Source organism: Gambusia affinis, linkage group LG10 (assembly GCF_019740435.1).
Source record: "Gambusia affinis linkage group LG10, SWU_Gaff_1.0, whole genome shotgun sequence".
Taxonomy (NCBI): Eukaryota; Metazoa; Chordata; class Actinopteri; order Cyprinodontiformes; family Poeciliidae; genus Gambusia; species Gambusia affinis.
Genome location: NC_057877.1, coordinates 16,829,582 through 16,844,716, shown reverse-complemented (window position 1 = coordinate 16,844,716; position 15,135 = coordinate 16,829,582). Strand labels below are relative to the sequence as shown.

At 35.9% G+C, this 15,135-nt stretch overlaps 1 protein-coding gene across 5 annotated transcripts in view; it reads right to left on the bottom strand.

The window, feature by feature from the left end:
• negr1 (neuronal growth regulator 1) overlaps window positions 1–15,135 on the bottom strand; it is a 168,476-nt gene that overhangs the window by 59,370 nt on the left and 93,971 nt on the right. For all 5 annotated transcript variants that reach the window (XM_044129575.1, XM_044129576.1, XM_044129579.1 and 2 more), the window contains exon 4: window positions 10,615–10,746. In XM_044129575.1, the coding sequence (XP_043985510.1) occupies window positions 10,615–10,746 (132 nt within the window). The remainder of the gene's footprint in view (window positions 1–10,614; window positions 10,747–15,135) is intronic.

Genomic DNA, 15,135 nt, shown 5'->3' with positions numbered 1-15,135 from the left:
TTAGTACCAAACAGCCCTTATTAATTATTATTAAGATTTCAGAAATAGCAGCAAATCTTTTTGTTTATAACTCAATATTAATTTAATACACAAGATTAGATTAGATTAAAGCTTTAAAGTTCGTTTTTTTCAAATAAAACCCTCACTTAATTAATCAGAATTGAAGCTACAACTTGAAACTATTTCTGCACAGCTCTTTGGATGAGATGTAGGTTTAGAATAACATCACACTACCCACAATAAAAATAAACATAATAATAATGTCAAAGCATTTTGACATTATGCTTTGTGTCTTAAATGTTTATCTGGTCTGATAATAATGTATTATCTTGCTTATAAAAGACAACAAAAAGACAAGGTATTTCTTGCAGTAGTGTAAGCGAAAAAAAAATAAAATGATGCAAGGTTCTTGCATTATATTGCCTATCTCAAGGTCTAGTTTAAAATATCTGCAGCAAATAAGCAGAGTTAAAAAAATAAATAAATAAAAAAATAAAAACTATTACAGCACTGAAAGTAGAAAAAACTCCAGACACCTTTGCAGGTGGTCCAGAAGGCCATTGGTTTCATGCATATCAATAATATCACATCCTTTCAATTTGGAACTTGGCACTGGATTCTGTTATGACGGATCACAGCCATAAAATCTAGTCAAATCCAATAATTCCAATTTTAACTTGCTGGCATGTCTTATATCATCATATATTGTGCGAAACACCAGGAGGTTTTGAGGAGAATGCAAAGTAGTGCACTAAAAATCATAAAAATTCAATAATCCAGGTAATTTAGTACCTACAGAATGCTGAGGTAGCGCTGTAAATCATACCTGCAGTTGTAGTGACTCTACCAGATGGGGGTGAAGGGTTGGGTCCAGGAATAGCACGGGCATAGCAGAAAAATGAGCACATGCGAAGCCCTCAGGGGTGACAAATGGCCAGTTGTGGGCTGATCACAAACTGACTTCAGCTGCACCTGTTTTATACAAAGCTTGTCAACACGACAAAGATTATGCCCCGCATGTCTCTACAAGATTTATGATCAAGATTTACTCACTAGCATGCAATTGTTTACCAAGCAAACTCAGAAAACGGATGATTATTAATTAATATCCAACATCTAGAGTCAGATTTGAAAAAAAAAGAAAAAGTTTTTTTCAGCAATTAAGAAATAGACTCATCAGTGCATGACTTGTCAGCATACACACAGAGACAGTGTTCCCTACTACCATCTGTAGGCTTCGTTGTCCAGCTTATTTGTCAGTCTGCTGCCAGGATTTATTAATTCATTAAGTTTTCAATTCAAAACAGCAAGCAAACAATGTGCTCCTGCTTTTCATACAATGCATGGCTTAAAAATAACCAGCTTAATGTGCCATTCTGTTTGGGCCAACAGAAGGGATTTAGTCCATTGTCTGTATTTAACACTAAATAGTCCAATGTGTAAAACTTCCTGACAAATTACCTTTCTCTTTAAATGTCCTAACCTGGCAGCTAAACTGCCAGGTGGGACTGGAGGGATGGCAGTGTGAGTGACAAGAAAAAGCAAGTTAAATGCACTAAGTAGACTGGCAGACTCAACAACCTATATTCTTCACAAATGTGCCAGCACACAACACCAAGCAATCCACCCCCACAACACAACTGTTAAGCAAGGGATAACTATCAGACCACATCCACTACTGAGTCTCGACAATTATTCAAAGATCCCACTGGACAAGTTGTCTCAACCACCTATACCCCAAACCTGAGTCACTAGGTGGGATCCTGCACTGAGCCAAACCCCCTGTATAACTACCACTCGCACCATAGAAGAGTTAGTTATAGAGTCATGTATAAATGTACATGGTGTAGCCTGTAGCCAAGAGTTTTTTTTTTAAAAAGCTCGGACATTGAAATACAATGAGGAATAAAACTCAGACTTTTACTTAAACTTGTGCTTTTAAAGATATTTGATTTTTGCCAACTACTTCAGCTTTAAAATCAGTCAATAAAACTAAAGATGAAGCATAGAAACAAAGTTGATGTGTGCCAATAAATTCTGATGTGATACTAGCTAGAACATTTATTCTGCGGAAGATCAAGGTTTCACTCATTTATTCATGCCCCTCGTGTAGCATGGAATCCAAATAGCAATCAAGACGAGAGCTTTGGAGAGATGTAGAGAGATGGATTTACATCCAAACAGCTTGAGGGCACTGGCTTTAACTCTACTTAGGATTGGATCAGAAACCAATTCTAGGAAGCCTTCTCTTTTGAATTGTAAGCCTGAGTATTTGACAAATGCTCAACAGAGACTTTGTGTCTTACTTTAAAACACTCTCAACACCCAATTTCATTGAGCCATGGAAGGAACTTCTACCTTTGATCCAACCTTACAAGCCAACACTGCACACACACACACACACACACACCTGCACGCACGCAACAGTCAGAGCATGCATTTGTCACATGCAAATGAAGAGCTATGCAGCTATTAGTCCATAATGACTGACAGTGAAATACTATCCAAGCACACCCACACTCCACTAATAGTTGTTTACTTTGTCATCATAACTTGACATTGTAATATTGGATGGCCATGCTAGGCAAACAGGTCTGGCTGCTTATTTATGTGAGTCTGTCATGACTTCCCAGTACAACTCTTTCTGTGGAGTCAGAAGTGCATGCTGGGGGACCATCCACACCAGCAATGTCTGCGTCACAACCAGCACACATGACAAGAGAACTACAATGAAAGGCAAGATGGGAACAAACAAAAGAGAAAGTAATGTTCAGAATGACTAATTTTCAGTGAACACTGCAGGCTTATTTTTTGCAAACCCTCCACAGAGGTATAGCTTGAAAGGCTTACAACAGATCTAATATGCATCCTCATTATTATTTAAAATGTTTATACTTTTGTTGGGAAATTACTGTAAGCAAGGAAAAGAACTGTCCTTAAAAAATAAAAAGACAAAAAAGTGGTGGTGAAAGTGCGAGCAGAATTCACAGCTGCAGGGTGCTTGGGGGAGGCAGGAGGCGTAAAAATGGCTGGCAAACTTTGAACCAAGTAGGGTACAGCTTGCAAGGCAAGTGAAACTGTGCCATGAAGTAAAAAGGTTTAAGTCTATCTGTGCAAAGTTAAACCCCTAACCCATAATTAAAAAAAACAAAGAGAAAGAGTTGTGTAGACACTTTTAGTGTGCATAAAAACAGCATAGATAAAAGAATGTAAAACAAAGAGTGACAGTGTGTCGGAGGAACCCAATTAAAACTTTAGAGGGTGCATGCATACACAATGTGTATGTGCAAAACACATATGCAGTCTTTTCTAACACACTAACTCGTGCTTATAAAGAAAATCAGCGCACTGCTTCCATTCTTCAGAACATCAGCATACCTATATGTTCTTTAAGTGATTTAAGTCTGATATGGTGAAGCAGATCATCATGAAAAGAAAAAAGGATTTAATATAAAACAAAACAGACATTGGATCAACTTATTTCTTTTACATTGTGGTCATAGCATGTTTCAGCCCTGATTCATATTCTATCAATGTAAATAAATAATTAGTCTCAGATTATACCATAAAGTTGTTAACCTATAATATGGAAACATCTTCTGGAGGCAAAATTATTCTGGATATCAAAAACAAGATCTTTTAAATAAAAAAAAAATTACAAATAGCATATAAAACAACCTGAATGTCTTCCTGCAGCAGGTATTTGTTGGATAAGTTTTTGATTGTGGAGCACTCCAGAAATAAATTCATATGAAAAGAAGTATTTTTGAGAGTTTATGCACAAAAATATGAATCCCATTAGAAATATCACATGTTGACCACGTGCGTTTTGAATTCATCCATGTTTCCTTTTAACTGTCTGTCCTTCTGTATTCCAAACAATTGTTTCTTTTTTTTTTTTCTTCTGTGAATCAGCACACAACCTTCAGCTGCTTCAGCAGAATCTGGGGAGAAACACTTCAAAAGCCTCGTCACAGATCGCATGTGGATTTTGGACAATATGTGCCATGTTACATTTGACAGCCAATGAGAGGACAGAATCTATTCTTTTTTCTCTCTGCCGCATTCCTTAAAATAGAGAGGAGGGGAAAAAAATATAATTCTACATAAAATGCGGATCCTTCCTTCTTAAAGGTTTCACACGCGTAATCATTCTAATAAAAATAAATTTTCTGAAGTTTTCTTGATCTGGGAAAACATCTGAAACATCCAGCCCTTCAGAACTAACATCGGACATCACTGCTGTAGAGAGTCATTCAGGACGCCATCAGTGTGGGAGTAGTTAATATCACTGCCGAAAAAAGTCCAGCGAGGGCACTCTAAAGATACTTGAAGGATAGATCTACATGTTTCTGAAAGGTCAGGCTTGAAGTGTTCATGGTCACCATCCTCTAAATAGCAAAGCTGCTCAACCACTAAGGAGCACATCAGGAAATACTGACAACACAGAGCTTTTCAAAAAGTCAAATATTAAACAGATAACATGCCCCGGATGTTAGAAGTTAAAACTGATATCTTTAAGGGTCATGGGGGAAATCTGGTAATAATGCTTCAGTTGCATTCTGTCCAGCATTTTACAAAACAATCTCACAATCCTTAAAAACAACCTTTCTAAAGTATTGATGTCCACAGCAAAGATGTCTGAAGTCAATAAAAATAAAATTATCTTTTAACGCTGCTCTTCATGACTTGCCTTTTTCTCGAGATATAAATATTAAACGACACAAAGGCCTTTTTCTCAGTCTTCAAAATGGAAAAAAACAAGAGTACCAGAAGTCACCAGATGTGTTTTGTTCCTCAGGCATCACTTAAAAAAGCTTCTCTTTTAACATTGTCCATATCAGAGCAATAATAAAAATTGCTAAAGAAAGAATGAAAAAGAAAAAAAAAACAAAGCCCAAAGACACTTGTCACCACTTGTTTGATGCTAGAGTTGCACTGGTATCAAACAGGTGCACTAGGACTGGAATAAAGAGCGACATCTTGGGGTCACTTACTTCCCAGAACAATACTTTATTGTAATGCTTTTGTACACATCTTTACAACAGCTGCCAAGAAACAACTCCTGAATACATGATGAGTAATTGGAGATTACTGCAATCTTTTGTTTCAAGATGATCATTGCCTCATTTGTAAGCTTCCACAGGCTGTTTCGGTGAGCTGTGTAAGAAGTTTGTTCCAACATAGCTTTTATTCAGTTTTTGTGAAAACTAATGGGAATTTTAGCCCTTTGTTTGTAAGTTAGCTGTCTCTTTTGTTATTACTTCGGTAAGCTAATTTACTCTAAACTCACTGAGCTGATTTAATTTTCTGCATTTCCATTTGATCAATTTGTGTTTCAGAAACTGTGAACGAAATAAAGCCAATTCCCTTTTCTTTCACACTTTTAAGCATCTCTGTCAAATTAAGCATAAAAATGATGCTTTTTCTGTACTTCTGCTTCATCATACCTCTTAATTTGTGGCTCAAACAACACTTTAAATGTACAGAATTAATTAAGGGAACATCATTTCTTTATATTCATGTGCAACAATGTGGCTCTAAATATAGCTTGTGCTCTCATGCAAATTCATGAGATTTATTAACAAAATATATGAATAAACAGCTTCATAAATATACAGAGAATAATTCATATGTGCTGCTCGTATGCAAATTTAGGGCTTCATACATTATTAGTTATCAAACTACAGTCTGTTTTATGTATCTGGATACAGTTGTGAGGAGTGTCCGAGCTATTGTATCATTTTCCTCTTCTGGCAACTCATCTGTGACAGTTTTGTGAATACTACATGAGCGTACAAATAAGATCAGAGCAGGTGGTGTGCATGCAAATACAATCCACAACAAAAAGGGCATAAAATGAAGGAAAAGACAGATTGACGTCTCAGTTGTTTTTACTTGTGGGAAGAAAAATAAATAAATAAATAAATAAAAACACAAAGAAATTTTTGTGCACACTGTCAAATTCACCTTGCAACATAATCTTGTAGAACAGGAGACTTATCCGTGTGCAAGGAAGAACCTTGTAAACTGCTTAGCAAGGTCAGACACCTCTGATTTCTCATCTTGAAAGAGAAACAGATTGCTGTTAATGTTTTATCTACACAGTTAGTGATGAGTGCCTTGATTCTGGAACTAGGTGGCTTCATTAATTAATGAAATGCTGGCTTTTGATCGCAGGCGGAGGTGTTCCATCGTGGTTTCCTTCTCACTCATCCATGAAACTTAGCTGCTGAGATGTGATATTTATGCTTTTGAATCTTACTGTGTCGTGAGAATTTCAGCCAATAACAGTACCCACCTGCAGTGAAGATGAATATGTAAATTTGAAAAGTAGGTCGGAGATCGAATTTCATCGGGTAAATTCGCAGTTGAAATATCCTTTTGCCAAGCAGGGGCCCTCAGCCAATCTGATTCCAGGACGACCTTCTGTATGACTGCCATCTTTCAGCTTTAGCTGATAAAAGTATTCAGTCGGCATTCATTTATCACTGCGCGAATAAAGGCAAGAAGCCCACTCAGGCAAGTAATTTAATCAAAGTGGTCTTTTGAGCTTTAGAGAAATCCAAGCTGAGGTTGCAAGTGCTGCAACACATGCACAGTGACAGAGTCTCCAAACTACCATATAATAGAAAGGCAAACTGCAGGCTGCTCTTATTAAAACTGGAAATATGCTCAAGCTCAGTTTTATTTTCCTTACTCAGGTTCGCTCAGTTTAATTAGTGTCCTTAATCTGCAATTAGCTCCGAGGTCAATTCTACTCTTAACTTAGAAAAAAAAAAAACCACATTGTTTTTGAAGGAACATATACGTGTTTAATTAATCTGTTAACCCATGAAATGTCAATGCCACTGAATTGTATGCAGTTTAAATAGCGTGATTAAGAATTACTGGTGCAGGTCTGACAAATTGATCTTTATGACTTAATTTCATTAAACTGCTATTAGAAAGAAAACAACAGATCAATGCTAACATGGTGAAAGAGGGGGTCAGTGCACACCATAAAGGTTACTTACATCATCTAGGTATATATGTGAAATAAAGACAAATGATCCACGTTCAGTTGTATCTAGATGTTCTTCGTTTTGAAATTCTTTCAATGGAACAATTTACATTGTTCACTGACTAAACAGATCCGACACGTGTAAAATCCTCTAGAGACCATTTTAGTAAATGAAGAGTCTTATTTAATAAGCTAAAAAGAGCAACGCTAGTTTTATTTTTAGAACATAAATATGTTGGTTTTTGCCTTGTAGGACTGTGTTCCTGTTTGAAGTCAAATAAAAGCTAATAATAATTTAAAAAGAAACTTGACTAAGTCTAGCTCTCATCAAAGACATAACTACGCTTGGATTTTTCATGAATGCAGCTCTATGTGCTTTGACTGAATCAGGCCTTCCAGTGGACATATGGAATTTATTCCTTCTGCTTTCATAAAGTCGGAAAATGACATATGTGTCACTGAAGGTACTTAATTAAAAACAAAATGTATATTGAAAAATGTTTTTTTATATTTTCTAAAAGTCTGAACGCAGCAGCTTACAAATACCTTTCTTTCTTATTTAAAGCCACTAAAGACCAATGTTCCTCTTCTTTAATGTCAGCTAAATGTTTTGTTTATTTGAGTTTAATGGATTCACAGCACTTTGAATGCTAAACAGCTGCAATAAAACTCAGCACCTTTCATGTAAGAGGCGGCTGTGAAGCAGAGAAAAAAAAGAAAAGAAAAAAAACCTGACTATATTTGAATCACTGGTGGTCATAACTCTAACAGTATATAAAGAATTGTGAAACACTTATAGCATAATAAATAAATAGTGTCATTTATATATGCATACAGTAGCATCACTTAGGCAAACAATATCTGAGATGTTTTACATTAAACATCATGTTCATATAATGAAAGAGTAGTAAGAGAGATTTTGAATGTAAATAACAAAAATGCAAACCCATATTTCAAAAAAACCTTTCAATAGGCTGGAAAACTTAGTAAACAACAAGTGACTTGGTATTGCTTAACCTACACCTATTAAGATGCTTCACACTTTTTAAATTTCAATATGTTGTTATAATAAATTATCAAAAAAGAAAAAGAGGAAAAAGAGAGTCCTTCTGTTGAAGTGAACATACACACAGCATTTCATCAGTGTTGTACTGGGTGTAGTACAAAACTGTGTCATACTGTAACTGATTATTGCCCAGATGCAGAAATCTCTCCTTTCTGATATTGAGAGCAACAACAGATATTTTGTTCCAGCAGTTTCCTGTAAGTTAGTCATCCTTTCCTGAGGTTAGGGGGGTTAACTAGGATTGACAAAAATACTAGAATGTTCTGACAACATGTCACCTCCAGGTTAGTATGGATCTACAATAAGGTCAAAGTGGGAATGTACAAATGGGTTCCTTGGTCAGAGAAGTAAAAAATAAGGTAATATTTTTTTATTTCTATAGCACCTTTCCCAGACATATAGATCATATAGACGTATAGTGCTTCGCAAGGGTATACTTTGAAAAGGATGAGAAAATAGGAGTAATCTTAAAAGCTGAATTAATCAGAATCTAAAAATAAAGAAAAAACACTGTTTGCTTAGATTTTATTTAGTGTTCATTTGGAATATCAGGACAGAGAACCAGTTGTAGCTTGAGGTCCTGAAAATGTGGGCTAACACATGAAGAGGAATGAGAGGAGAGTTGTGGAACTCAGATCTTAAAGATGAAGCAATCAAGAAAAAAATCACCAATAAAAGTAAGAACTATTAAGTTGTCTCTTGAGTTTTACTTATTGGAACATTAGTGCCTTGTGGTTCGTCTGGCCTCATAACTGCATCTCTGCTGTGTGCTTGTACTAAAGTAAGTTCGTCAAAGATTTTCCTTCCTCTGAAGAATTGTTTTCTGAACTTTAACTGGAGTGATAATTTTAGAATACATCCAATATTGACCGCTATGTTTTCTATTTCAATGGTTTTCATTTACAGTCATTGGAGGTAGAAGATGCAGGTATCCATGGCAGGCTTGGACACTCAGAGTTTAAATTAAATCATTCCAGAACCCAGTAATGATCAGAACCATTACCGGGTTTTGAAATTATTTAATTTAAACTCGGTGTTCAAACACACGTCACAATGTACTGAGAATCTTTCTAAGCAGTTTGTTGAAGTGCTAGGCAAATGTAGGAATGTTTCGTAATATAATATGTTGTTCAAGTCAGTTGTTGCTGTAAATGATGTAATTTGCATGCGCTAGTGTTATGGCATTGTGTTGTGCAATGGCAGAGGAGGTCACATTAAAAACGACACAGCAAGCTCTTTATTTCTTTGGGACTTGAATTACAACAAAAATAGTTAAACAGGATATATTATCAGGAAACATGAAACTATATAAGATTCTCACATACAAATTTATAATACACCATTTAGATTGTTATTATCGCTGTTCTCCTTGGCGAGTCAAATCAATAACAAAGAGAGTTCTGCAGCTTTATGAGGGCAGGAGGTAAAAACTGCCTTACCACTTGACCAGCTGCAACAAACTTCAGCTTCAAGAGTCTTTCCAAAGCTTGCGATGTGCACACTTTGTCTCACAGCCAAGTAAATTATGCCTAATCTATTCACTTAGTTTTGAGACTAACGCGACAAAACCCTGCAGTCTTACTTTAAAATGCAGCGTCTGGCTGCGACATGCCCTATCAACTACTGAGAATATCTCCTTTCTTCTGTAACACAAAGACGCTACCGGTTGTCAAAGCACTTTTCATCCTTGAACCCACGTCTCAATAGAGCTATAAATAACTGGTTCTGAAACTGCACTCATGTCCAGCTCATTAGAGCCAAACATTAGACTGAAATAATGGTGCCAAGATTTGGTTTTGCAAAGAGGTAGAAATAAGAACTATCTTAACACAGTGAGGTGACAATATAGTACAGAAGCTGCAAGACACAAAGCTGTAAAAAAATAATTAGGTAGTCAAAAATGTATGATATAAAATAACCTTATTTCCTGAAGGTTAAATAAGTAAACGTGCATGATTAGCTTTTTGGAATCAGCAAAAAAAACTATTTTCTCCTGCCCCTCCCCTAACATCTATGTAACATGCTGGCTGATAAGTTATGCCGAAAAGAGAGATCCAACCCAGGATTTTTATGCAAAAACCTCCCTGAACAACAGTGCGGTGAAGGAGCACTTATCAAGAAAGAAGGATCGACCATAATTGTCAAGCCCCTGTTCCTGCTCATTCCTAGTGGTGCTGAATTCCATGTGACCACGACAGCTAAAGCCCGGTATCATTCATTAATGCCTGGGCTCCTCATTACTGTCTCCTTACACTTTTGAAAGACTCATTACCTGCATAATGGAATAGCGCTTAGAACAGTCAGACCTTTCTTTTGCGCAAATTAATCACCTGCATGCACAGACAAAAAGGAAATTCTCACATTAAATATTAAGAAACTTTGCTGTCTGGCTTTCTACTTTCTCAAACTTCCACAAGATGTACTTTTTTGAAGAGCAGTGGCAGGGATGCGACACCGGTGTCACTTCAGGCTGCCCCTGTCCCTTTCCTTGTACCGGTGAAAGAAGTGTGCTAAAAAAAGAGGAAGAAGAAAGAGATGTACTTACAGTTGACTGTGACTTTTACTGTTTTGGTGTCAGGAGAGGCAATGTCATTTAAAGCACTGCATTCGTAGTCTCCAGCCTGGTCCCTTGTGATGCCGGTGATGTTAAGATATTCGCTGCTGTCATACTTCCTGGCTGGAAAGAGAAAAATGGAAGCAAAGTACTTACAACATGTCCACGCAGAATACAAGCACATCGCACAAATCACAGTCTATTGCACAAGGATTGCTGTTTTCCACGGTAGATTTCATTTGTGGTAAATTGCTTTCAAATTTAAGCCTGAACAGAAGATGCATAACAATTAAGACATCACATTGAACCCCTCGTTCCCCTCTTTGCATTCTCAAATAGCACATCAGCAGTGAATTGATCTATTTTTATTGATATGGTGGCAGGAAATAATGTTGTGTTCCCAGCCATCCACTTATAATTTGTTCTTATCAAAGCACACAGCTACCTCCTGACACACAGACAGATTTGATGACTCAATGCAAATGCCAGTGCTTTATAGTTGGAAGAGCCAAAGGCTGTAGCCTCGAAGCAACATAACTGGCGTGCAGGCTGCATACTTAACTTGATAAGAGAAAATCTGCACAAACGTGCACGCTCAAAGCTCTAATTAACAGAAAATTAAAACATACTAACACTGTCACAGCTGATAGACTTAAGCTCCCACTGCATATCAAGGAAAGTAATGAGAAAACAGTGAGATACAGAACAGTGTGCACCATAACTCAGTTAGAATCAGGAGATATAAATACACAGAGGAAGATAATTTAAATGGCGTACACTTGTACAGCTCCTTTTAACCTTGGCTCCTACCAAGCACGATACAATTTGTTTTCCACACACACACACAAATTGGTGGTGGGGATGCTGCGCATATTTGCTTGTTCAAAGACAGAGACAACAAAAGCTGGAAAGCAACAATGGCTTCGACACAGTTTTATCCAGAACAAAAGGATGTAAATGAAGTTTACTTCTAGCAGTACTGAGAATATGCCACTTATTGTATTATTTAACATTAAACGAATAGGTTCATTCAGTGATGGATTTAAAGTTAATTGCCTGCTGTTTCTAAGGTCTGTTAGTAAAGACAGTCATTTCTTTAGTACCTTCCTGATGTGACAACCTTGCTTCAAGTGCAAGGTTGCGAGGAAACTGACCATCTGTGACATTTATGCTGCTGATTATGTACATCCATCACCTAAGGCTTAGAGATTAGCACAATTTCATTGTTTTCTGACATGTTTAGAGGGTAATAAATCACCTGAGAAATTATTCATTTAGTGAGATGAGATAAAGTGATTCACTCATAAGTGCTCAAAATATTACTCTTTCCAAATGCACAACAGTCATAATAGGATAATTGAAAAAGAAAAAAATACAACTTTAAAAATATATAAATAACCTAGGTCTACTGCATAATGTAAAAACAGGAAATACTGTAACATAGTATTTCCAAATTAGTTTCCATTTTAAATGGCCACAAATCATGAAAAAAAAAAAAAAAAAAAAGTTCTATCATCTCATTCTTACCTTTTAAATTCACTTTAATGAGATGCCAGAAATGTTTGAAACATTTTTTTCAATAGCCTGGCTTGCACTCAATAGAAGTGACACCTGTTACTCTTTAGGGTAAAACTATTGAGCAATTAATCTCTTTAAACTAATTGGCAACATTCTCTGATTGTTAGCATGTCTGTTGGTGAAATGAACTGCTCCCTGTGGGATGGCTACTGGAAACAGCTAATTAACCAAACAGCTAGCAGATCAGTTAACCTTAGCTAATCAGTTAATGTTATCAAAACCACATAAAGTGTATAATAAACAAACTCAATTCAACATGTCAACTACACCTGGTTCATGTTTATTCAATACTTTTGTTTAGGTTTTAAGACTACAGTTTTCCATGCCTGTTTTAGCATAAAAAATGTAGATAAAATTGCCCAGCCCAATTTTTGCTGCTTTAGCTCACACAAAGTCATGGCAGTGGTTAATGATAAATCAAGATTTTTATTTATCAGACACAAATCTGAAATGTATTTGGTCTCTTTAATCATGTTGTAATTTTGTAATTATAGGTGCAGGTTGATATATGAAGGAAAATTGGTTTCTTTTATGAGTGAAATGTGAATCTTGGTCACACAGGAATGAAAAGATGTTGACAATCATCCAATACAGAGACATCATAAAATTGTCCATAAGGCTGTTTCTGTTGTGTTTGTTGTTGTTCCAGTTTGATCTTCCTCCATTTTCTATTACTTTTATGAATGAACTTGTAAGTAACAAACATGTGTTTTATCTGCATATTATTGTTGTTTTGCCTTTGAATTAGAACACGGGGTTTGAATATTGCTAAAACCTGAGTTTGAGGGTTTTTTGAATTATTACAATGTCAGTGATACTCAATATATAAATGGGTGAAAATCTGTGCAGATATACTCCTTAGCCAAAGTACACTAATGTTTTTGTTTTTTTTAATATATATATTTTTACATGGGGCATGGTGCTAAAATTATAATTGTTATTGTAATTTACATAATATTTTGAGTACATGAAATACCTAATATTTACTATGAACACACCTGTTTTTTCACATAAATCTGCCCATCAAAGATAATCATGAACAAACATCCCATTACTATGGCTATAAATATAATAAGGATAATAATAGCAATATATAATTTTATTTTTGTACCAGAAACATCAGTAGTATATATCTGCTTCATGTCATTCTGTTTTTTTGAACTTAACATTCAAAAAGGCAAAGACACAAAATACTGATATGACCTAAAAGATGAAGCAGAATAAAACAGGCGCATATTGGAACTGGTAGCTTTTCCATTCAATGCTTCAAATCATCCCTGTGTGTAAGCTGGGTTGCAATAGTAGTGAAACTTTGATGGGTTTCTATGTACTACTACATCACAAAAATTACAACAACAACAAAGAAAGATTTAAACCCTTTTGAGAAGATTTTTTGAGGTGGTAACATCTTGGTAAAATGACAAAGGTACAATGTAAAGAAAATGTCCAAAAAACTTTCTATTAACACACTTTATTTATCTCTTAAAAATAAATCTGTAAATAGAAAACAGACATTACACAAGTTTCTTAATTTTCGCTTTCGTTGGCTGTCTTCTCTACATAGCCAGGCTTTGGCACCCTTGAAAAAGCATTTTCAGTGGGTGAAGACTATCTGTACCTAATCCCACTGATGTGGGAGGAGAAGTGCAGTCCAGTGAGTCAATAGAGCAACCAAATGGTGCAGAGCAAGTGTGATCTCAGACGAAACAGGAATTTATGTAAACATGGTTTAAGCGCCTTCTATTTGTGACTGCGCAGGTTATGTGTTATGAAACTGCTTCTTTTAAAAAGAATATGCAGCAGATTTTGACTCAGGAAGGCTTTTTTTTAATCAGGGAATATAAATACAACTCTGAATTTAAGAAATACACAGAGCTTCAACAAAATTAGCTAGAGCTTTTTCAAGGGACCAGACATGAGGTGCAGCAAGAGTAATCCTGACTTTAAATTATACTACGACAGCAGGAGGGAGATTGGATATTGTCTGTTCTACTAACTAAGTAGGTCTGTATTTAAATGTGAGTTGAAGTCAAAGAAACCCCTTAAGTCCTTGTTAAATACATCAGACTTGACTGATAGACTGGAAAAAAAAAACCCAAAAACAAACAAACAACATATTCAACTATTTTAAAACAACATCAACGTTAGAAATCAGACATTGATATGAACCATAGTAGCCAAATATTGGTTACCAAATTTGGTAGCCAAATATTTTTGTCAAATTACATTGACAATCTGAATTAATTGTCAATATAGACTATGATTTTATTGCAAAAAAGTATTCTTATTAATTTCTTAAATGGTTGCAGTGAAGCAGTTGGTAGCTGTGTTGCCCAACAGCAAAATGGTCCTCGGTTCGAATCCTTCCCTGTTGTCTTTCTGAATTAAGTTGCATTTTCTCCCCATGAATAAGTGGGTTTTCTTCACATTTGAAGGCTTCCTCCCACAGTTCAAAAAGTTGCATGTAAGGTCAACTTGTCTCTCTAATTGCATTTAGGAATGAGTGTGTGAGTTTGTCCTGTGTGTCTCTATGTTGGCTTGTGATATACTCAGAAACTGTCCTGAGTACATCCCCTCCTCTCTTGCAATAGACCCTGCACAGATTAGAAAGCATAGACTGTGGACAGGTGGATGGATGTTTCTATACTGCATTTGTATTGGAGAAATAGTTGTCTGTGGCTTAAAAAATTCTCATTGTTCAGGTCGTAGCGTGAGGAAATCAAGCAGATTTTGTAGAACATCAAGTCCTGTGTCTCTATTTATGTTTGTTGATTTTGCTGTAGTCTCAGCTTAAATAGTACAAGCCCATTGGCATATGAGGACTGATATTCAGTGTTCACTTGCCTGATGTCGGGTTATTCAACTTTATAAATTTTTTATCCATTTTTGAGGATCTACTGACCATCTGGTGATTAAAGATTAATCCTCTATGTG